This window comes from Sphaerodactylus townsendi, linkage group LG07 (genome assembly GCF_021028975.2).
Source record: "Sphaerodactylus townsendi isolate TG3544 linkage group LG07, MPM_Stown_v2.3, whole genome shotgun sequence".
Taxonomy (NCBI): domain Eukaryota; kingdom Metazoa; phylum Chordata; class Lepidosauria; order Squamata; family Sphaerodactylidae; genus Sphaerodactylus; species Sphaerodactylus townsendi.
In genome coordinates, this window is record NC_059431.1 from 102,812,891 (window position 1) to 102,838,026 (window position 25,136).

Consider the following 25,136-nt stretch of genomic DNA (forward strand, 5'->3'; position numbering starts at 1 on the left):
TTTTAAAAAAAAAAAAGACTTCACAGTAACTTTATATATTGATTCACAAACCAGAAGAAACTCTATGTTGTCAAGTCACCCAAGCCGAATGTGATTTGAAGACCTTAAAAGCCAGAAGATCAACTGAATATTTCACAGCCACTGAGCAACCTGGTCTCTTAAAAGCTTTACAGCAGAGACAACTTCTATCACAAGGCTCTTCTCTGTTGGAATTAATTGTATGCAGCCTTCCTCATTTTGTTTTTAAAAAAGCCCAGCTAGGTCTTCGAAACCACAAACACCCAAGGAACACAGTTTCCCCAGAAGAAGAAGAAAAAAGATATTCTGAGAAACAGTTACAAAAATAAGGGGAGCAAAAGGGGGTTCCTGCCACATCTATCCTTGTCAGGCTGTTATAAAAGCAGAGATAAACTTATCAGCAATAAAACCAGCTCCCGGTGGCAAAAGGCTGGTTTTGGTTTCATGCACCCAACTAGATATATATTTAAATATATTTATATAGCACCGTATCAAATTCAAGTGATTTCAAAAACTTGCTAGAAACTTAGCAATACAGATTTTTGCAGACTGTTGCAGTCAAGAGATGTGGGCTTGTGTTTTGCATCTTGATACTATTTAATACCTCAGTTTCAGTTACACGGGGTTAAGGAGCTGGATTCCACATTTTACGATGGCGAAGGTCTTACAGTTCGGCTGTGTATCTAGTCTGAGGTAGACTGAATAGTTGTATATATATATATGGTCATTAAACCCCTTTTTTTAAAAAAAGTTTAACTGAATCAAGTGACCTCTCAGTTTAAGGCTCACAACGAAGCGTTAGCCAATACACGTTCAAATAGCACCACACGGCCCTTGGATTTAAGGAAAAAAAAACCTCGTTTAAGGCTATACTGTTGTGTTTTTGGATGGCCTCATGCATATTCTGCAAAAAAACAAACAAAACCCAACCCTATGTACTCCCCCATTAACTTTTTCATGGTTTAATCATCTTAGAAGGTATTTCTGGGCAACAACAAGCAGGAAGTCTTGTCAAATGAGCAACTGCTTACCGTAAGAATATCAGTTCATGAGAACTGAATATTAAAGGCACATTCCAATGGGAAAACCTCCTGTGCAAGAGTCCCGCTGAAATCGATGGGAGGGCATTAGAACATGCTTGATCTTCCATTCATTGCAACGGGACACGAGCACCCGGAAAAGCGCCTTTTCTTTTCTTCCTGTGCTAAGCTGCAACTTCACATCCTCATCCTGATACTTCCCACTTGCTTGGCTTCCACCCCTTGGATCCTCTACTTCAGAGGTGTCCAACTCTGGCACTTCAGATTTTAACGGACTACAATTCCCATCAGCCCCTGCTGGCATGGCCGATTGGGAATTGTAGTCCATGAACATCTGGAGCGCCAGAGTTGGACACCCCTGCTCGGCTTGATTCCTTTGACTTCCAGACATCCAATATTCACCATTATTAATGGGCTTCCAACACCGCAACGGGCCAATGGAGGAAAGACAAACGATGTTCGGGAATCATGCCAGAGGGGTAAACCACGCTAGCCTGCTGCAACCAAAACAAACAGGACTGCAGCATACACACGCGTTTTAGTCCAGTACAAGCTTTTGTGGACTAAAAACTCACTTGTTCAGATTCTGTGTGGATCTTCACTATGCTGTCATCTTATATACCAGAGGTATGAAAAAAGGGGTCCCGGGGAAAGGTCAAGTGGGCATAAAATGCAGAATGATGGACTGAAATGCCAAAATACGTCAAATGTGTTTGTTGCACTAAATCAGTCAACTCCCGTAGCAGGTGGGGAATCCCAGATGGTTAACACTTACAGCAAGTTAAAAACCTGGCCACCTGAAGAAGTGTGATCTAGTGAGAGAGAGAGAGAGAGAGAGAGAGAGAGAGAGAGAGAGAGAGAGAGAGAGAGAGAGAGAGAGAGAGAGAGATGTACACACACACACACTTATGCTGGAATAACGTTTGTCTTCAAGGTGCAAGACTCCTCCTGTTTAGTGTTGACATTTGGAAGAGTGTTTGGCTGTTTCCAAGGGTGATTCCCCCCACCCCCACCCCCACCTTATTCTGATAGATGAAAATAAGAGTAGCCAGAACTCGTAAAAGAAATTCTAACACCTACTCCTTACTGATAAAATTGGAGGATCTCCTGTGGAGGTGGTATCATTTACATGAGACAGTGGAACAGGACAGAATTTTAATGGAGAGCCTGTTAGCTGAGACCTGTAAAACAGGGGTAACCAATCTCAAACTTATCCAGAAAAAAACGCACCATTCCACTTCAGATTGCTGTACAGGCCACACCCCAAGGATATAACTCCTCAATGTACCCTTGGCCTGGGCTTAATCTACAACAGAAAACCCGTTCCCACAGAGAAAAGGAGCTCAGAAAAACGAGAAAATGAAGATTGGCAAACTGCTAACGATTCAGTCTGGATCACTGCTCAGAAATAAGTCCCTAGGTGGAAGGATACCTTATTCGACGGTTAGAGAACTTCTGCACCCCCCACTCCGCATTCTATCAGTCTGTCTGAAACACACCTCCCCCCCCCCCCCCACGATGAGGCCTTATTCATGCAGCTGCTCCCTGCCTGCCACCAAACCCCAATCCCACCCGTTTTAATCAGAAGCAGGATTATAATGAAGAGTAAGAGGCAAGTGCTGGTTTCAAGGCAGCATTCCACACCACAGCAAAGCATCGTGAGAAACCACTGGGACAGACCTCTTGCCCGTTATTCCCAGTAGTAGTTCTCTCCTCGCTTGGTATATACGCTGCACCCAACGTGGCGCACGGAGGAGGAAAGGCTGTTTTGTGTCCATGCAAAGAATATACATGCCTTTATGTATCTGTGTGAGCACAGGTGATAGCAGAAACGCATGCCAGTGGTATAGGGAAACATGCAAACATGAGGATGTGCATTCCTGTTCTTGGGTGCAGCCACACTAGTCAATGTCAAAACTAGATGAAAGATGTCTTCCCACTTCTGATCTGCATGCCTTCTGCCAATGAAGGGTAGTACGCTATAACCTCATTTGGGGTATAGTGCGAAGTCGAAGAAATCACTTCCAACTATACACACCCTGGGGGGAGCAGGGAGAGTGAGGCCCCTTCCACACAGGCAGAATAATGCACTTTTAATCCACTTTGCAGCCATGCGGAATAGCAAAATCCACTTGCAAACAACTGTGAAAGTGGGCTGAAAGTGCATTATTCTGCATGTGCAAAAGGGGCCAGAGTCTCAACATCCTTAAAGAAGTTAAGCAGCAAATTACCTTGTTTCAACTGTTTATAGAGAGAGTGTTCATACTGTTTAGGGGTATAATGCATACCGTGGAAGGGGGCGGACGCAGATTCACAGATTGAAAGGGTAGAAAGTTATCACCTCGCCAGCTCAGACTGACCCTATAATGGCAGTTCAGTGGAGAACCAGCTGAACACACAGGGTCTTAAATTCGGGGAAACTAAAACCAGCTGGAAGGCCAACGCGCTAATGCAGGCCGGAGAAAATACTTGCTGCAGCTTTTACGCAGCAGGTTGTTCAAAGGAACAATACTGGAGGATTTCAAGTAGATGAGGCTGACAGCTTACGGGGAAAGGCAGACCCCTCAGCCTGACATCAGATCCAGCTTTACAAAGCCCCATTAAGACCACAAAGGAGAGTTTCTTCCTAAACATCCAGCACTTTGAGGATCACACAAAATGGAAACAAAGTGTGGGGGGGGGGGGGGGCACCAACTGAAACTCTTTTTGTAACCTCTTTTCAACCAAATGAGCTCGACAGACAGAGGGTCGTAACCCAGAAGCAGCGTCACACAGCAAAAAATAACCGCGGATGATTAGATATTCTTAAATACCCGAAGAAGGCTGTACTAAAAAGACGAGATCGATATGAGGTATAAAAGACAGAACACTTTGCAAGAAAATATACCACCCTTCCATTAAGTTGTGAAGTGACAATAAATCCTGTTATCCTCTTCGTAACTTTTTTTTTGTTTAGTCTATTGGGTGTCACCGCAAGATGGCAGCCAAACACCAAGCCGCGTGTGAGGGGCGGGGGGGGGGGGGCTGTGAAGTGTTTTCGATGTCTGTAAACTCCATGCTGGTTGTATCCTCTTGAAGTTGCAATTTCCTTTTATTCATAGAAAAAAGTATAAATATTTTCCTGTCCACAAAGTCGAGTTTAATGCATCTCCAGAAGAAATATTCAGAAGGATGGCTGGATGAGAGAGCACTACTGTTTTTGGGGGGGAAATGGATTCTGCTGGTTTGTATCACGGGTGAATTACGTGATGCACAAAGAAGGTGCCCGATGATAGTCTCTGCAAAAAAAAAAAAAACTGTCCAGAAGGACAGAATAGTTCTCACAGCAAGTCCATTTTGGGTCTGTAATGTAGCAGTAGAGGTGCTTTCTGAAAGATTAAAACAAACACATTTGCTTGAGGAAAAGGAGAACGGAATCCTATTCGCATGTGGAACGTCAGCAACAGCAAACTATTTCACCCCGAGGATTTTCGGTTTTCCACAGCAAGCTGCATGGAAGGCCAGAGCTTCCTGACAGTGGCACTACCACAGACCCCGCCCTCCATCACACCACCAGTCGGAAGAGCTCCCCCAGGTCTCAGCATTCTAGAAGATACTCCCATCACACTCTTAGCTCCTCCTTGCTGTCATACAAGTCTTTGGGGGTATCCTCTGAGGGGAATATCTTCTAGGATGCTGAGATGTGGGGGAGCTACTGCAATATGCACTGGAGGACTGCAAGCTAAGGCATGGCAAAACTGGTGAGCAGAGTCCAACTTGGAAGCATAGAGATCTATTACCGTATATACTCATGTATAAGTCAACCCACATATAAGTCGAGGCACCTAATTTTACCACAAAAAACTGGGAAAACGTATTGACTTGCGTATAAGTCGAGCGTGGGAAATGCAGCAGTTACTGGTAAATTTCAAAAATAAAAATAGATACCAATAAAATGACATTAATTGAGGCGTCAGTAGGGTAAATGTTTTTGAATATTTATTTCAAAGAAAAACAGTAAACTAGCTCTGTAAGTCCTGATTCTCCCTTTAAATCCACTCAGAAGGGGGGGTGATTTAAAGGGAGAATCTGGGGAAAATTTGAGGGTGCCTATCAGGGGAGGAATGTTTATGTTAGCAGTACCAACATTTCAGAGTATCTTTAGGAGACCCTCCTGATGATACCACCCAGGTTTGGTGAAGTTTGGTTCAGGGGGTCAAAAGTTATGGACCCTCAAAAGGGTAGCCCCATCTACTATTAGTTTCTATTGGAAACAATGGGGGATGGGATCACCCACTTTGGGGATCCATAACTTTGGATCCCCTGAACCAAACATCACAAAACCTGGCTGGTATCAGCAAGAGATTATCTTGATGATACCACCCAGGTTTAGTGAAATTTGGTTCAACAGGTCCAAAGTTATGGACCCTCAAAATGTAGCCCCATCTACTATTAGCTCCCATTGGAAACAATGGGGGATGGGGCACCCCCTTTGGGGGTCCATAACTTTGGACCCCCTGAACCAAACTTCACCAAACCTGGCTGGTATCATCAGGAGTGTCACCTAATGATACCCTGGAGTTTTGGTGCTGCTAGCCTACAAACTGCGCCCCCTGGCAGCCGACAAAGTAAAAACCCTAAAATATTTTTTAAAATACACCTCACTCGCATATAAGGGGCTTTTTCAGTGCAAAAAATGTGCTAAAAAATTTGACTTATATGCAAGTATATACGGCACATTTATATCAAGAGCCAGTAAGACACAGTTGAGGACCAGGAACTGAGAGTCCCAGGTTTGTTATCCCAATGCTGCCATGGAAGCTTTCATCCAAGTTATCCTCACAACCAGCCTGTAAGATTGGAAAGGCTGGGACAATGTGTCCACCCAATCAGCTTCAGGGCTCATTTGAATTCAAGTCTCTCCAGAAGGTCAACACTCTAACCATGATGGAAGACTGATCAGCACCAAAAGGAATCTGAGAAAGGCGAAACACCGAACGTTGGTTGCTGGTTTCACCACCACTGAAATTGGTGACAAACATTCACAGACGTCATCTAAAATAAGTTTACCAGACTGAACAGCAACATACCTTAAATCTCCATCTTGTAACAACTACAAATTTGAGAGTGTGGTCCTTGCCCAGGATTTCTTCATTGCATAATATATCCAGCTAATTAAAAAGGATACAAAGACTGTGTTTATTTCATACACACACACACAAAATCAGTTCAACGCATGCACATCAAGATAATCAAATACCTGAACTGAAAAAGAAACTGGCAGCCTAAGGGAGAAATGTAGCCTCTCAGGAGGCAAACTATAGACACTGCCTCCAAGAACTCCCATGAGACACTTCATAATGCAAACTAGGAATCTTCCAATAATGCAAACACCTAAAGTTCAAGCAACAAGGTACCATGTTTCCCCGAAAATAAGGCCTACCCCGAAAATAAGCCCTAGCATGATTTTTCAGTATTTTTGGAGGATGCTTGAAATATAAGCCCTACTCCAAAAATAAGCCCTAGTTACAGATTCCCTGGCACAGCCCCTACTCTGTGCCCCCGCCTGCCCCCAACCCCCCGCCACGGCCCCGGAACACCCCTTCCCCTGGGCGCTACGCCCCTGTGGAGCAAAAAAATAAGACATCCCCTGAAAATAAGCCCTAATGCATCTTTTGTAGCAAAAATTAATATAAGACCCTGTCTTATTTTTTGGAAAAACATGGTATGTGATCTAAAACAAGGTGGAAGCTACAAAACATGTATATAATTAGTTTCTTGGAGGGCTCTCTCCCATTTCATTCCCTGCCAAGGCCTCCTTCCTGGTTGAACCATCTCTCTGAGTTGTCCAACTGGACACAGTGCAGGCCCACTGTTTTTCTGTGGCAGCTACAGCATTTTGGAACACCGTTCCTGAGATGGCACAGAGATTCTGTAATCTGCTGACCCTCTGACAGACAAATGGCCAACTTTTCTAGGAGGCCATTTAGAAGGCCATTTAATCTTTCATGGTGTCTCCATGTGCCTGCGCTCTTGGGAAACTTTCCTTGAAGCGCTGGGTGAACGGTTTCGCTTATCTCCACTATTTGGCGGGGCAGATCCGTGACTTGTCAAGCCCTGGCGCCCTGGGTGGGACAGCTGGGGGTCTGAGGAGACACTGGGGCTTCTGGATACTTCCCAACTGGACCTTGAATGGGCGGAGGAAGCTCTGGCCGTCGCTGCTCTAGTTGCCTCGGCGGCAGAGCAAGCAAAGTTCTCCCGAGCCAGGGAGAAGGATCCGTCGGCTATTTCGGTTGCAAACGGTTGCTCAGTTTTTGCGCCACAAAAAACCGCTTCTAAATGGCGCCCGCTAGCGACCATTAGGATTCTAACTGTATTCGGGAAGGGAGGATTCTAACTGCCTCCTGGGAAGAGAAGCCTCAGGAAAGCCTGAAGAAGCAACTTTTAAATAACTATTACTGGAAAACCATGTTTATGGGCATCCTACCCTTCAGCATGTGGGGGGAAAGACTGAAAGCATTTGGGCTGCTTCCACTACCCATCATAGATAAACAGAAAGAGTGCAGTTCATTTAGTGTAAGCCTCTAAGTCAAGGACCTCTACATCCCTGGGCACCTAGAGGCACCAATATCAATGACTCAAGATGGAGCGCTGTGACTGATGATGAAAAGCTCCAGACTAAATCTTCACATAAAGCCATCTTTTTATATTATAGGCATTGTCCCAGGGAATATTTCCATGTGTCATCCCTTGCTATAAATCACGCTGCTGGAAAGCTTAGAAGAAAACATGTTGAAACTCTTCTGATGTTATTTTCTTTTAAAAAGAACTGTAAGGTTCACAGTTGACAATAGTACAGTTAATTTTCTCTCTCTCTACACACACACACACACACCTATACTTAATTATTACCTCATTAAAAGAAGAAAGGTTAAGTTTTTTGGCAATGAACTTCTTTAGATGCAAGACTGTGGCTTGTGCCGAGCAGCGGATCCATTTTCTCTTCAATCCACGTAATTTGCTGCTGTTGCATTCCAAGCAAATGCTCACCTGTTTTGGAAAAGCAAAAAAAATGGCCAATCTGGTAATGGGAAGGCCCTGTGTGAGTAAAAACTAAGAAACGAGAACTCTGAACTCCAAGAAAGGTGTTAACTGTATTGCAGTGAAGTTTCTTAGTGGGGCTCCTGCCCAGAGGCTTAGCTCCAAGGGGGCGGGGGAGAAACCGACGCACCCGTGGCGCACCCATGTGGGGGTGTGGAAAGGGCATGGTGGGGGCGTTCCGGGGCGGGATGGGGGCGTTCTGGGGCGGAGGACGCACCAGAGCACTGGGCGCTTTCCCCCCTTGCTATCCCTCTGCTCCTGCCCCTTGGTTGCAATTCCGAGCGCGGTGGAGACTTTGAGGGAGAACAGTGCCAAGAGACCTTAGGATCTGGAGATCCACTTTCCTTCTATGTTGGCCTCTTTTTAGAGTCTTTACATTTGTCTCCTTGCTTCTCCTTCTGAAGATGTTTAACGAGGGGCTTGAAAACTGCCCTGGGCAATTGGAGAGAGGCTGAAGTGGAAATACCAGCCGGTGCCGAAAGGTTACAGGGGAAAGATTTGTTGGTCCTCTCAGGAGGATGAAGAGCTCTTTCATAAAAAACCGCCTAGAGGAGTCAGAGACAAGCAAGCCTTGCAGGTTGACAGACTGTGGGTTTCCCTGAGGCACAGAGGACATTCCCTGTGTGGGTCTGTCTTCGCCATCTTCATGCTACAAATAGTGCACTCTTTGAACAACACGGTGTCCTTCACTGCAGTCATTCTGAACAGGCCTAAAGCAGCCAACAAAGCTACAGAAGATATGATCTAACATCTATGGTGGCAAAAGAGCTGAGAGGACAGCACTACTACTACTCCTTTTACATGCTACATTTGAGTAGGGAGGTTCCAATCTAAAAAAGGGAAGGGGAATGAGTGCCCCTCAAAGCTACAGAACAGAAACGTAAGCTTTCTACGTGACAGGCCTGCACGTGCACAGAAGACCCTCAAAGACAAACCAAGAGTTCCCAAGTACAACTAACTTCAACTGAGCACCCACTTGAGGGAAACCCCACCTAAGCGTCCAACTACTAGAACCTTAAGGCATACTGTTACTCTGAGCTGGGAAACACCTGCTTAAATAAAAAGGCCACCTTTAAGCAATACCTGTTCATCACTTCTGTGATAATCATTATCTTCTTCCTGTTTTTCTTCTGACGTTTCTTTGTTCGTACTCTCATCTGCTTTTGTTTCCCCTGTTGGGAAGAAAAGCACATTTATGATGAAGTGGAAGACTTTAATGATTCCAAATTCATTCACTGTTTTTAAGTAAGCATGTTGGTCGTCAACATCTGAGGCTTATTGGGGGGAAATGTCATCCAGGGACAACACTTCCTCTGGGTGCCCCCCCCCCGGTGCCCCCTGCACTCGTGGGCAGGGGTTGGGATGGCTTGCATGGGGACCGCAGCGGCAGGCTGGCTCCTGGGCCAGATTGATGGGGCACCCATCCAAGCCTCCCCCCGATCCGCCCCCCTACAGGCCATCTTCTGCCCTTCCCAGACCCTGGGGAGGGCAGAAGTCAGCCTGCAGGGAGGTGGGGGGGCAGGACGCCCTCCCCAGGCCTAAGTAGGGAAGGAGGCGGCTTGGAAGGGCGTCATTAGGCACCAACCCAGCTCTCCCGAGGTGGGTCGGCGTGGGGGGGAGGGGTGTGGGGCAATTTTTGCACGCGCGCATGAGCACGCACACACACACACACACACTGCTGTTGCACCCGGGGACAGTTGGCAGTATGCCCCGGTCCACATACACCCCTGGTCCACTTATCTATACTCTGACTGGCAGAGTTTTCCATGATTTCTGGTAGAGGCTCTCCCATATTTCATACCACCTGATCCTTTTAACAGATTGTCAAGGATTGTATCCACGTATAAAGAAAAATGTTCTACCACTGAGCCCCTTGCTTTACTGGCAAGACAATCAATTTTGTGATACAGACATACTATGAGAAGTTCCCAGTGAGAGGGCATTCTTAAGTCCACTGTGTCTATATACTGGTTATTTTTTGTTAAGTCAAGTCAATCCCTGCACCAGAGAATTTTTATGTATAAGGATTACGGGGTCACCTCCTCCACTTCAACAGCAAATGGCCATATAACCATCCTGTGTGGGAAAAACCAGGCATTGTTTATGAAGTATGCCATAATTTAAGTCAGGAAGCTGATACATGTAACTATTTTCCAGCCAGGCCTGCCAGGTCTCCTGCAGGCTGGCAGCTCCCAGGCCCTACACCGTGCTTCATAGGGTGGCAGAGGGAAACCCTGTGAAAATCACAGTTGCTCGAACGGTATGACATCACTTCTTGTACAAATCTGGAAGTGATGTCACATGGTTGGAGAGATGGCATTTTCACCATCCCCATCCAACTGAGCGTCCCGCCAGTTCCCACTTGGCTGCCAACCCAATTTCCAACCCATAGCAAAGTTAGCACACCATATGTCACAAGACATGGTCTACCTGCTTCTTAAGCAAAGGCTATTCAGTGAAAACACAACATTATTTCAAACTAGCTAGAGACCGTTTTTCTTTGGTGAACACACGGATTTATTTTAAACAGCAAAATGCACACAACGTCCATTTACCGTTACGGTGAGAATCTAAATGTTGCTTGGCTGAGCATGTCTCTCCTTTGATGTCACCTGGTACTTCCATGCCCAATTTGTGGTAGAATTCCCTCTGCTTCCTCATTTCCGCTGTTCAAGATTTTAAAACAGTGTCTTTTGTTAAGATCAGTAGACTTCGCCAAGTCAAGAGCTCACTCTTTTGCTGTATCGGCAAATGTGCCAAGAGCGCCCTCTAATGTTTGGCTGCTGAGCAACAACTTTACATGCATTCTCTTGCACAGGTGTCAAACTCGCAGCCCTCCAGATGTGATGTTATGGACTATAGTTCCCATCATCCCCTGCCAGCATCATGCTGGCAGGGGATGATGGGAACAGTAGTCCATAACATCTGGAGGGCCGTGAGTTTGACACCTATGCAAGGGTGGAATTCTAAAATCACAAATCAGTGCTCTCTGTGCCATACACTAATTCAGTTGTACTTTGTACAATTTAAAATTAGGAGTGGAAGAGTCTTTTCCCCTTTCATCAGTTTTTTTAATGCAATTTTTCAGTCAAACACAGTAATGACATTTACCGTACATGAATTCTCAAAGGCATACGGTATTTCTAAATAACTAAACTGTAAAGACTGGACCTTGCAATTTACAAACCATACACTAGCTAACAATTCGCACATATTTAAAACTTTTCTTTTTTAAAGAAAGCCAAATTCTGAAAAGAAATAATCTCACGAATACGCGAAAAATGCAAATATGTGAAAAATGCATCTTCAAGTATGAGAAACCTGAGGAATGTTCACTTGAACCAGTCATTCTTGAGATTTTAGAAGGCCCAACCAGAAATGTTTGTTTCAAATCATCTGTTTTTGACACATACACTGCTAGTTCTTCGGCACCTGTTCTTTACTTGTGTGTTGTGGAATTAAGGATGACATTTGGATGTTTACTATTTTTATTTTGTGGATTTAAAAAAAATAATAATTGCAGAAATAAAATATTTCTCCCATAGGATACCAATAATTCAAACTTCTACTAAATTAAAAGATTCCATTTGTCCACTGTATCAACATTACTGAAAATACCATTTCTTTGCTGTACTGCATTTATTGATACATTCATTTCTACTATATTCAAAACTCTGAAAAACCATTCTGAGACTGAACAGATACTAAGTACCATTACTGGGTCAATACCACTTCTGTAGCAACTTGCAGAATCTGAAATGACAGCTATTTGACAGTTCTCATTAACATAATTTACAATAAAAGGTCATCAATCCACAGCCATATCCCTGTTATTTGTATAAAGTGACACCAACAATGCAGGTCCAATATATCTAGAAAGGTCCGATATATCTAGAAAGAGGAGCGTAAATGGAGCTTCTTCAGATCTTAAGGATCACTGCTAAACTGTCAGTATCTTCCAGCTTCTCTCACCTATAACAACACATGCACAAACACGAATATAGACGAACAGTCATACAAAATTAATGTTTCGAGTCGCTCGCTTGTTAAAGCAGTAAAAACGTAATCGGGCTCAATGCCCTAGGACCCACTGTTCTGTGACTTCCAAGCTCCACCCAGAACAGTTTTAACTCAAGAATACAGCTCAACTTACCTTCTTGAAGACCTGGAACAAGTTTGTAAACAATATCTTGCATTGTTCTATCATGACTGTCAAGGAGAGAGAAAAAATAAGTTTAAAAAGTCAGTTCTGTCCTGAATTGTTATTTAACAACAATTACCGGAATGAGCGCTGAACAGCTCAATCTATAGTACTCCAGCAGACAGGACCTTCGCTGTTGGCACACTGGCACACCACCTCCAGGGGTCTTCCAGACAGTGCAGGAAGGCAACAAGCTCCAGGAACACCCCAGCTGCCCGAAAGCCCTCCAAAGGGATAACAGACTATCCAAGGCCTGCATCGGGGGGCATTCCTGGCTCCAAAGCTCAGTGAAAGCCACCTAAAGTTGGCTCCATCCCCAGAAATGCCCCCAGCCTGCCCCCAGCTGCACCAGCCTACAGCTTAAAATTGGTGTGGCTCTCTAGGCCCCACTGTAATGGGCTCTGCTCACTTTTCCGTTTGCCCTCCACAAGGATATAGGTGCCACCTACAACTGCAGGGCGGGCAAAAACCACCGGCACAGCCCCACATCAGCTCCAAACCCCACCCCCTACATTGGGCTGCCTGTCACTCATCCCTTCAATGGAGGACATATATGTTTCTTAACTAAAAGGAAAGATGGGTGACTTCCCACACCTATTTGAATCGAGTGTCTAGCAATCAAATGATGGCAAACGGAACGGTATGAAATGCAAGAGCAAACTGGCTTGCTAATTAGAAAAGCAAGCCCAGCGGATCTCTGCACGTTACCTGGCACGTCCTACTTACCCAATGTATTGTAGTGGATGGCTCTGGTGTATGACAATTCTGCATGTGGGACAGGTGTTATTTTCCTCCAGATACTTCACCAAGCAGCTCCTGCAGACTAATCACAGAAGAATTCGTGATCAGAACATTCACAGGGTACGGGCTTCAGCCCCTTACTTCCGAACAAGCTCTTAAACAAGCACGAGCAAAACGTCTTCACCAGTACTGCCAAGTGAAACAGGAAGAGCACACATGCAAAACTGTACCCATTACACATTCCAGTGACCAAACGTATTCACCTTCCAATTTCTACAAGCGAAAGCGCCCAATAAGTGCTTACCCAAAATAAGAAAATGTTGCACTGTTCTAATGCACTTCCGGGTCTTTTCAGATTTACAAAAGTTATCCAGCACAGTGGCCTAGTAAAAGGAACCTGAAGAATAACTAGGATGTATTGTCGAAGGCTTTCACAGCCGGATTCAACTGGTTGTGCTGGTTTTATCCGGGCTGTGTGGCCGTGGTCTGGTAGATCTTGTTTCCAATGTTTTGCCTGCATTTGTGGCTGGCATCTTCAGAGGTGTATTACAGAGGGAAGTCTGTTACACACTGCATCCTGGACACAGTGCATAACAGACTTCCCTCTGAGATACACAGATACACACTGTGTTACACCTCTGAAGATGCCAGCCACAGGTGCAGGCAAAACATTAGGAACAAGATCTACCAGACCACAGCCACACAGCTTGGAAAACCCACCACAACCAATAACTAGGACATTAACACTATTCATGGCCCAAGAACTGCAGGGTTGAGGGGTGTTCATTAAATTTTCATTTTAAGCAGTTTGGAACTTCATTCAAGCACTGATTATAGGCCTTGATGTGGATGTCCCAGGGAAGCCTGATCTTAGAAGCTGGTTAGTTCTTGGATGGGAGATTGCCAAGGAAGTCTAGGGTTGCTATACAACGGCAGACAATGGCAAACCACCTCTGGACGTCTCTTGCCGTAAGTTGGCTGGGACTTGACAGCACTTTTCACCACCAATATTCACTGTAGGGGCCAGTTCAAAGTAGAATACTGTTATAACACTGTTTGTCTCTCTGTAGAGAAGAAGAAGAAGAGTTGAATTTAGACCGCCCCGCCCCCTTCTCTCCTGTAAGGAGACTCAAAGGGGCTTACAATCTCCTTTCCCTTCCCCCCTCACCACAAACACCCTGTGAGGTAGGTGGGACTGAGAAAGCTCAGAAGAACTGTGACTAGCTCAAGGTCACCCAGCTGGCATGTGTTGGAGTATACAGGCTAATCTGAATTTCCCAGATATGCCTCCACAGCTCCAGTGGCAGAGCAGGGAATCAAACCTGGTTTTCTCCAGATTAGAGCACACCTGCTCTTAACCACCACACCACTGCTGCTCCTGAGAGCAGAATTATTACTTAGATTGAATTTGACACCTTCACATATAGCTAATTCTATTTATAAGAGACTTGCTATATGCTGTGTTAGGGATATCTACAACAGAAAACAAGATTGTTCCAGCATCTCATTTTGTTGGGTAGCTGAAGTTCCCTACAGTAATAATTCTTTTAGTGTTTCACTTCGTCTACAGCTCCTCTATGAAGGACTTCCCTCTTTTCGATAGCTGGCAATACCACAGTGGCTTTCAAAACTTGGCTTCCGCAGTTAAACAGTGCCATCTATATGCCACACAAAACAATGCACGTTTCAGCAGTTCTAAGCCTTAATCAAAAAGAACACACGCGGATATGCTCTTTTCCACTGAAATGTTAAGCTTTCACATTAGGAAATAGTCCCGAATGAATATGAGAATTATCATTCATTTTTAAGTGCTGCCTCTGCCAAAGCCATTATTCTGCGCATTATTTAAACATGGCTCGGTAGGTGGGGGGTGGGACAGGAACCCACCAGGGGGAGGAATCTTCAGCCCGCCTCGCCGACGAGGCAGGAGGTGGTGGCAGCAGTGAGGCTCAGTGGGCAAAGGGACAGGAACCTGCTGAGCGGGGAGGATTCTTCAGGTTGCCTCGCTGGAGAAATAGAAGGCAGCAGCACAACTTGGCAGGCAGGGGGAGCAGGAGGACAAGGGGGAGCACACAGGCAGCCACCTATGGTCAAATTTGCCCACAGCCAGAGCCGGGCAACACCCCATGCCTCAGCCTCTTAAAGGGGAACGGAGGGGACAGCCAAAGGTGAATGGACATGGGGGAGCAGAACTAGGTAGGCACCAGGACCCAAGTGGAGCATTCTATGACAAAGGAGGTCCAGCTTGTGGCAGCTGAATAGACAACTCTACTTTAATCTTTCAGTGGAAAAGAGTATAGAATTTGACAGTTCCGGGAACAAGGCACTCTAAGTAAGGTCTTAGAGGGGAGCCTGTTGAGAATGTGCGAAGAAATACAGAGAGATACAAAACAATGTATTGTCGAAGGCTTTCACAGCCGGATTCAACTGGTTCTGGTGGGTTTTCCGGGCTGCGTGGGCGTGGTCTGGTGGATCTTGTTCCTAAGGTTTCGCCTGCATCTGTGGCTGGCATCTTCAGAGGTGTATCACAAAGGGATGTCTGTTACACACTGTGATTTAGCTCTGTGACACCCCTCTGAAGATGCCAGCCACAGATGCAGGCGAAACGTTAGGAACAAGATCCACCAGACCATGGCCACACAGCCTGGAAAACCCACCAAAACCTGATACAAAACAGTCCCCTGGCTTCTCCTTGCAATAAACACTGGCCAAAAATATATGAATTAAGGAGAGGCTGCAGGGTGAAGCTCTGAACATGAGCAGAATGTACCAATCATTTGCTGATAGTACATCCTCCCATGGAGGAGAAGTGTTATAATTATAGAAGTGTAGAGTCACAAGCCTACTATTTGGTCTCCATCATGCCCACAATCCTTAGCAATATAATTCAGATGATTGATACAGGAAGCTTCTGTCCAGGCCAAGGCGATAACACTTTCTAGCATCCTCTATATGAGGATAAGTAAATCATGTTAAAACCGGCCTGAATTCTGCACTCAACATCACTAGCAGACACACACATATAACAATCTAACCCTACAGATGTTCCATGTATAATATCTCCCGCCATCCCCTGTATGCCATCATAACTACCATGTTTCCCCGAAAATAAGATAGTGTCTTATATTAATTTTTGCTCCCAAAGATACGCTATGTCTTATTTTCAGGGGATGTCTTATTTTTCCGCTCCACAGCTGCATGCTCTGGTGTTCTGTTCAATGGGCATGCTTCCCAACAAAAATTTTGCTACGTCTTACTTTCGGGGGATGCTTTATATTTCACACTTCAGCAAAACCTCTACTACGTCTTATTTTCTGGGGATGTCTTATTTTCGGGGAAACAGGGTAGCTGCTACTATTATTGTGCCCAGTCCCCTCCCAGGGGGGCAGGAGGTCTTTTTTCTTGAGTCGCCATCTGTCGCTAGGCTTTTCGCTATGATGTTGTGTTTTAATTATTTTTGGTTTTAATTACCTGATTGCAATGATATGTTATTTTAATGGCATTCTGTTTTCTGTACACCAGCCAGAGCCCTTTGGGGGTGGGCGGTATAATAACTTTAACAAATAAACAAACATCCATCCACTTCATTAGTCAGCCCAAAAGAGTTTTCAGTACATTTTACATCAACACCAGCCAAGTCACCTGTCTCTGTCACTTTAGTATACTCATTTGCTTCAGATGGGAGAAAGAAGAAAAGCTGAGTGCTCCCACCAAACAGACCTGACACTGGGGGCTGCCACAATCACCACCTCCCCTCGGTTTCCATTACTTTTTATCCTTCAGAACAGTTCCTCCCACCCGCCTTCCCAAAAGCTCCTCGTAACATTCTGCTCTCCCTATCATTGAATGATGCCAGAATGTCCAAAGAGGTTACTTGACAACATACCGCTCACCTAGTTTCCACACATTTACATACACTCCCCCTGCTCCTCGGAGAGAGGCCACGTAACCACCCAGAAGCCACGCTGCATCAGCAGAAATGAACTAGCCTTGGGATCTGCATAGATCTTCACCGCATCTGCATAGATCTTCACCCTCCTCGATCAAAAGTAATACCTTAATGCAGTATCAAAAAATCTTCCTAGACTCAACAAGGTTGGATTCAGACCCTGCCTCACTTGTCTTCCCCGCTGTAACCTGCTGATTTCCAAAAAATGCTGCTTCCTGGGGAGAGGCGCGCTAGTGGACCTTAAGGAATGTCAATGGGGGGGGGGGGGTGTCTGTGGCAGGAATAGGGAGTTGACAGAACATGCCAATTTGATCTGGATCAAACCCACTGTCTGTCCCTGGACAGTTGTACTCCAAGCTCAATCAGGCTTAAGATACAAATAAACCCGATATGTATTGTCGAAGGCTTTCATGGCCGGATTCAACTGGTTGCTGTGGGTTTTCCGGGCTGCATGGCCGTGGTCTGGTGTGTAACAGACTTCCTTCTGTGATACACCTCTGAAGATGCCAGCCACAGATGCAGGCAAAACGTTAAAAACAAGGTCTAACAGACCACGGCCACGCAGCCCGGAAAACCCACCAGAACCAGTTGAACCTGGTATGTTGATTAATTGGATATGAGACGGCAGGGAGAACTGCAGCAAGGCACTCTCCGCTTTATAACACTTGATCAGATCCTAACGTTTTTTTTTTCTTACGTGGCTTTCTGACAGCTAAAAGAAGAACATTACAAAAACATTAAGTCACCCTGGAGGTAAAAATATGAAGTCATCTGGAGGCCCTAATTCACAGGTGTCAAACTCGCGGCCCTCCAGATGTTATGGACTACAGTTCCCATCATCCCTGCCAGCATGATGCATAACATCTGGAGGGCCACGAGTTTGACACCTATGCTATTGGTTGAGTATAAATTCTGTAAATAAATAAATACGAGAGAACAGAATTCTCTTGACTGTAAAATTAGCTTACTCCAATCCTATTTCATCCCCCAGCAAAAAAAAAAAAAACCGACCCTCCAGCGCTTCCTTTAAAAAAACATAACGTCATTATACAAACAGTGATTTTCATACTCACAGGTATGCAAGCATTCTGTTACAGTGGTAGCATCAATAAGGTAACCATTGCAAAGACGACAGGTGATATGGGCATTGATGTCCCAAAGCTTAATCTTTCTCGTCAGCATCTTTGGTGTCTGTAAAATAACCAAGACAAGGCAATTTTTTCCCCCAAAATGGCATTTGGCTAACTTAAAAAAACTTGAAATTCAAGATGAGCTTACTAAACGCTTTCTTGCTCACAAGACTTTGACAGAAGATTAGTTTGGGAACGAGGAGCATAAAAATTGGAACCCTGGAGGTAAATGCGGCAACATTTCTTTGTGACTAGCTGGTGAAAGGTTTCAACGGAGATCTGGTTCTCCCAAGAGCAGGTGAACTGTCTGGGCTGTAACATCCAACTAAAGAAGTATATTTCTATCCTGTTTTCCAGCAGCCATCCCCAAAAGCAGTTTACATCAACTAAGAGATGGACTTTAGAATCATGCTGACAATCTTTATGGGGGGGGGGGGAAGACACATAAGGACTGAATAAGGAAGAGCGAGATTCTGCTTCAAACTGTGGGAGAGGGGTTTGCACAATCTAATACCTCTTCACATTTTCCTTTAAAATATAACCCTGCCCACAAAAAAAAACCAGCAAGTCAGTGAGGATAACTTAGCCTAGCCTTTCTGTGCTTCTACCTTACATTTGCTTTTTGAGGTGAAAAAACATCCTTCTCTATACAAACTCCCTCCCTATTTGAACTCTGAAATGGTACAGTCCAAACTTTCCACCTCGTTCAGGAAAATGAGGCCAGAAACTTGAGGGTGAAACTTAGAGGTTTTCCCAAAGATCTACTTAAGTGGGCCTCTATAGTATCACATGCTCAAAGGAGAAGAAACAAGCATGATAGATGAACCACAGAAATGTCAGACTAGGAACGAAGGAGTCATCCATCACTTCGCAAATTTCCTGTCCAGATGCTCACTTCACCATCCCCCTTTGATGGCCCTTCCAGGCAAGAGACCCTACACAACAGTAGGCAGCTAATTCTACTGCTGTACTAATACAGGAGTCAAGATGCTCTTCATGTTTGGAACTATGGAACTTGAACTCATTATTCCTTGCCAAAGGCGTTATCTTATCATCTGATATCAGGTACTGGCATTTTCATGTTAAACGTCCTACCTCCCAGTCATATCATAGTGTGTAGACCAGGGGTGTCCAACTCTGGCGCTTCAGATGTCCATGGACTACAATTCCCATCAGCCCCTGGGATTTGTACAGGGGCTGATGGGAACTGTAGTCCATGAACATCTGAAAGACCAGAGTTGGACACCCCTGGTATAGACTAACATGTAAATAGAGGCCATCAGGCAATGAGTTCCCCATTTCATGTTATTGACCACCACTGACATTGGACAGGAGATTTGAAGAGACTAGGATCCTAAGGATGCTTCCAATGAGGAAATTCCAATGGGACTTCCTTTTGAGCAGGCCTGCATAGGAGCGCCCATCCAATTGATGAAAACTGCTTCACAATGAAATCAGGTAGAGGAAAACTTGCCACTGGCTTCCCAGTACCTGTGGCAAAAAGCTATGTCTAGGCTGGCTCTTATTCTCACAAGACACAATAGAGAAATGAAAGATCTCTCCTTTAATGTTGGTATCCATTTATGAACATGTGCAAACTGTTATTTCCTCTCTCAAAGTTCTCTTTCCCACAGAAGTCTCATTTGGAATGGAATGCACCAAACTGATTTCAAACATAGTTCCATTGCATAACTATGCCCATATGGTAAAAGCACTTTTTAGTATCTTTTAAAAATGCAAAATTCCAGGACAGCTACACAAGAAGCAACAGCATAGCAAATTGCCCATTTCCAAAGCTGCTTATAAAGCAGCTTTGGAGAATAGCAATTATATAATTTTAAAAAAAGATACAAAATATGAGTATGAATATGGAACAAGAGGTGATCACTACAGGCACCACATGTTGGCACCATTGTGTTGACAGTATTAAATAATGTCTCTCCAGAGTTACTCCAGTTGAAGCCCACTGAAGTCAATGGCCTTAGACAGGAGTTAACTTTGTTTTGGATTGCGCTGTTAATGTAGTTTCTTATTTTTTTTTTGCACATTGGTTCAGGCTTCAGGCCTACAACAGACATGTTTAAATTAGAAAATAACTGCTATTGCCTGAGATTCAGCAAGCTGTGAGCTTTTGCAACTGATATAAGAACCCAGGTCCTGAGAGTGGGCAGTTCCTATTCTGACCCATTCTAGGCTCCAAGGTCAAGAACAGCAGAGTCACATTTCATTTAATTAGTGGAAATGAATCATGAGCCTGGATACCTGAGAAGCATGGGAGAGCTGAAAAGCCAGGAAGTCCCCACCATTCCATCTCCCTGGATGTCTTTGGGTCACTTGGTTGGTAACGGGGTTACAGGGTTAACTGATATAACCAGCTACAGGTCTCGTTGGTCAAATGAGGCCAACTCAGACTGTGGCCATAAAATTCAGCATTTTCAGTCTAGCTTGGCTCTTGGTGGCTTATTCATCACTCCCTGATCCACCTTGGACCTCCTGAGTTCATACTTGCTTTAAGGGCTAGAAATGCTGTCTGCCCAAGCTGACTCTCAAAAAGAATGGACTTTGCTGGAGGATTTCAGCTGGAAGGACAACATCTGGTAGTAGTAATAATAATAATAATAAAACCTTCAATGGCATTATAACACATTATACAAACAAAAAAGCTAAAAAAATTAATAATTATTTAGCAAAGAATTCAGAACGTGTAGCAACAACGACACAAAGAAATCTGGCCATAGATTCAAGTATTTTCGTTGAATTGCTATCCAATAAAAACACAGTTTTGTCTGAATCTGCCATAGTATCTTGACCAATCAAGAGGGGCATTATGAACTTACTGCAGGTGGAGTTATAAAGAGGGCATTGATGAAGGACATGATGGACAGTTTCCTCCGATCCAAGGCTACAACTACAATTTCTGTCAAGAATTGCTAGGTGTTTCTCTCTACTATGTCTTCTAGAGGAAGGAATAACATTGAATCTCGCCAGAGTGAGAGCGCGTCGAGATTTGGGATCTGTTAATAGACATAAATAACAAGCCATTGCTGTAATCTGAGGAAGAATGCCCAAGTGAATAGGAGAGAAAAACTTGTTCGCTTGGACAATCAATCTCTGAGTTTCTTGATCAAAGAGTGTTCTTTTTATTACACGAAATACCTCGTTGGCAGTTAACACAAGCAATGGTTCTAAACGCAAGTCCAAGTCTTGTAATTTAACATTCAGATGGGCCCACCAAGCAGTTGAATGAAGGAAAGTCAGAGCTTGAGAAGAAAAACTGGGATTTTGTCAGGGATGGCACCTATTGATTGAAAGGCATTCCTAGTTCCAAGGTAAGGCCATATAAATGTAGACTGTGGTTTTATCTAGGTGATTGAGGTGCAGTCCTGTCAATGTAACTGCTTTGAGATCTATGTATTCTGTCTGCTAGATGTAACCACTCTGTTAATGGAACATTCCTGCTTTGTTCTTATTTTCAGTCTTTCTCACGCTTGATAAACAAGGCTTATCCCTGACACCTTCGACTCCCATGAGAAGCGTAGTATTTCCACTGCTCTGTGGGGGCAGATGGCCAGGTGGCATTATCTCTATCTGTCGCCAACCTTGGGGCCCTCCAGGTTCCGCTGTAACTCTTTCTCACATTCTTTGGGAAAACAGAAGGGGATTCGTTTGGAATAGAGGGGTGCAAAAGCCACGTCGGGCAGAACAGGCTTCTTGCAAGCTGGGTGCTACGTGACCTTTCCAATAAATGCTTCTGATCAACAATCCAGAGCCTGTTTACTGCTTCAAGGATCAAGACCTAGCAGATCCTCATTCTTGAAGCAAATTCGTATTAAATATTTAAAAGTACAACACAAGGTTCTTGTTTCCAACAAGTGCTGTTCGGCTTCTAAGCACAGGGTGAGATAGAGCACTAAGTGAGGAATACTAAATATTCTATAAAGAAACCTAGATTGTTTTTGCTTTGTTTCCTTATTCCATGCTTGTATCCAGAGCGGTATGCCATATAAGAACTGTTGACATACTTTAAGACTGAAAATATTTAGCGCCACCAGGATATATCGATGTCCCTTATTATTAAAAAAAAATGAAGGATAGCATTACTGGTAATTTTACCAGTTGCTATCACTCTATTTCTATGGAGCGCCCAGCCAGTTTTGTGGTGGCAATTGAGGCCCAGGTATTTAAATGTCTTCACTTGTTCCAAGTTATGATTGTTGAGAGACCAACTTGAAGGACGCCTTGAATTTCAAAGGCCATAATTTTGGATTTAGAGTAATTTAGAGCTAAGTTGCTAACATTACAATAATTTATGCAACGATTAAGAAGGTGCCCTAGTCCTACTTGAGAACGTGAAAGTAGAACAGCATCATCTGCATATAGCAAGATGGGCATTTTACATTTTACATTTCCCTAAAGTTGGTTCATGGGCATCCAAATCTAGAAGAACAGCAGTCAGATCATTTAGGAAACAATTGAATAGTGTTGGCGCAAGAGCACATCCTTGCTTTACCTCTTTATTAGTTGATATCTTAGGGGTGAGAAAGCCTAGTTGGTCACATTTAACTTGACAAGCTGCATTTGTATGGAACGCTTTGATAAGCAAGCAAGCAAGCCTTTATTGGCATAGAGAACGCTTTGATAAGGAGAAGTAGTCTATCATCAACGCCCAAGGACCTCAATTTTTGTCCAAAGAAGTTCTCTGGGTATAGAATCGAACGCCCCTTAAAGGTCCAGAAAACCAGCAAAAAACTTGGAGTTATTATGCCAGGTGTACTTGTACTTGGAAATTAGAGCATTCAAGACCAAACAGTAGTCAAGAATAGATTTACCAGAGGTAAAGTCTATCTGCTCAGGGCCAATTATCTTTTTCTCAGAAATCCACATAAAAAGTTTCTCAAACAAATGCTTCACATGTAACTCTCCCAGTATGGATAACAAGCTGATTGGCCTTTAACTGGCAGGAAAAGTAGCATCTCCTTTCTTGAAAATAGGAATTATTATTGCACTGGACCATGAAAGAGAGATTATTCCTGTTTATCAAGGTAAATAAAAAGAAAGGCCAAGACAGAAGCCCACCAATCAGCAAATATCTTGAAGAGTTCAGGAGGAAGTGTGACCGGCCCAGGTGACTTGCGCCATTTTAACTGATCAATCAGCCTTCTGACCTTCATAGTAGTAACAGGTGGCAAATCTGGCTGATTTTCTAGAAGTGCGTGCTCAGCAGATTTTATATCAAAAGGCTCCACATTGAAAACTTCTCTGAAAGTATTGATACCACACATGACTGAGAATATTGGCAGAGGGATTATTAACTGGGTGGAGATAACAGAAATAATTGACCAAAATATCTTTGGAATTTTATCGATAGTTGCCTTGATTAGAACATTCCAGTTTTTATTAATGACTGCAATCTTGCATTGTCTAATTTGGGCATGGAGCAGACTCTGAATACGGAACTATTCTCATGGAAGTTCAGCACAGACTGAATTCCTATACCTAATATAGATTTCTCTCAACTTCCACCTAAGTTTCTAGCAGTTGTCAGTGAGTGTTTGCAGAAGAGGTAATTCCAAAATTGTACATGATTATATGAGCTAATTCCTCAAATATGTTAGAAGTTCAGCTAAATTAGCAGCTAAAGTAAGGCACAGTGGAAAATCAGAAAATTATGTTGGATCTGAAAATCTTGAATGCCATCAATAAGACCAGGAGGAAAGAGAATGTAGTTGATAACACTACAACCCCTAGTTGCAACAAAAGTATATTCACCAGGGCAATTGTGCAACAAGAGACCATTTAAGTAAAGCAGATTAAATTGTATGCAAAATTGAAATAAATTGAGACCAGCCTCATTAATTGTATTATCCTTGGAACTCCTTGCAAAAGAAAAATCAGGTGGTAAAAAATCAATGTCTAGTTTAGTTAAAGAACATATGTTGGGCTCATTACAACCTACCATTGCAATAAAATCGCCAGCAATAATTATATCCGCGGCGGGATGCAAGGTCCTAAGTCACTGAACACAAAGGGTAAATTGGGCCCAAAGTGATTTAAGAGTTGCTTTGTTAGTACTTGGAGAAAAATATATATTGATCAACATAATAAGACAATGGGACCCACTTAAAAGTACAGACTGGACTAGATTATCACAGGAAGAGAGTACAGTGTAATCAGCTCCATATCCTTGTCTATCAGGATGGCGAGACCAGCTTGACACCTGTCTTTAGCGTTCGCTTTGCAGGCTGGTAGACAAAAGGAGATAACATCTGGAAATTTGAACCAATGCTATTACTGTGTGTTTATTTCTTTTGATTTAGCCTTTGCTATTTTAATCCTCACAGCTCACTGTTCTTTTTCAGAAATATTCCTGTACAATTTTAATAAGTCACTTTAATTATATCTTGTGGTGTTCAGTCTTCAAAGCATGAGTTAGTTGGGGACTATGGTGGACAGAATTTCCCAACAGACACGTACAGTGAACTAGGTAGACATAGTTGCTTCAGATATAGCAGGGTATCTTCAGGGTGCTGTACATTCTGGGAACTTTTACCATATCAGCATCTCCTAAGAAACTCCTGTGCCTCTTCTGCCAAACCACTGCGCAGCGCAGAGGATTCTGGGATGTGTTCTGGGCTGCATGCTCATATCGGCACTCATACTGTCTAGGTTCATTGCCATTCCCAATTAAAAAGCATGAACAGAATGCAAGTCTGTAAGGGATAGCAAATATTTGCTCATTTTTTAAAAGGGGGGGTGCAGGGGTTTGGCATATGCTTCCCTCTCTTTTTTTATCAAGGAGAATTTTCGGGAGCCTCAAAGTCAAAAAGTCTGAAAAGCTTCCGATTAAAAAACAAATTAGCCAAATCCTAACAAGCCCAAACCAACTCTTTAAAGAAGATAAAAAGCTGCAGTCAAGTTTGAGTAGCATATTTAGTTCTTGGGGGGAGGGGCACAAGACAAATCTCAGGAAACCGGCG

The 25,136-nt window shown here is 43.8% G+C and overlaps 1 protein-coding gene across 2 annotated transcripts in view; it reads right to left on the reverse strand.

The window, feature by feature from the left end:
- Positions 1 to 3,290: 3,290 nt before the first annotated feature.
- The window catches only part of PCGF3 (polycomb group ring finger 3), a 77,150-nt gene continuing 55,304 nt past the window's right edge, over positions 3,291 to 25,136 (reverse strand). Inside the window, exons 3-11 of one of the 2 annotated variants that reach the window (XM_048503583.1) lie at positions 20,997 to 21,173; positions 18,103 to 18,220; positions 13,066 to 13,162; positions 12,292 to 12,347; positions 10,694 to 10,804; positions 9,222 to 9,310; positions 7,950 to 8,087; positions 6,128 to 6,208; positions 3,291 to 4,426 (exon numbers count right to left, since the gene is read on the reverse strand). In XM_048503583.1, the coding sequence (XP_048359540.1) occupies positions 4,379 to 4,426; positions 6,128 to 6,208; positions 7,950 to 8,087; positions 9,222 to 9,310; positions 10,694 to 10,804; positions 12,292 to 12,347; positions 13,066 to 13,162; positions 18,103 to 18,220; positions 20,997 to 21,035 (777 nt within the window). In that variant the 5' untranslated portion in view covers positions 21,036 to 21,173 and the 3' untranslated portion in view covers positions 3,291 to 4,378. The remainder of the gene's footprint in view (positions 4,427 to 6,127; positions 6,209 to 7,949; positions 8,088 to 9,221; positions 9,311 to 10,693; positions 10,805 to 12,291; positions 12,348 to 13,065; positions 13,163 to 18,102; positions 18,221 to 20,996; positions 21,174 to 25,136) is intronic. The other variant, XM_048503584.1, reaches the window with a different exon arrangement.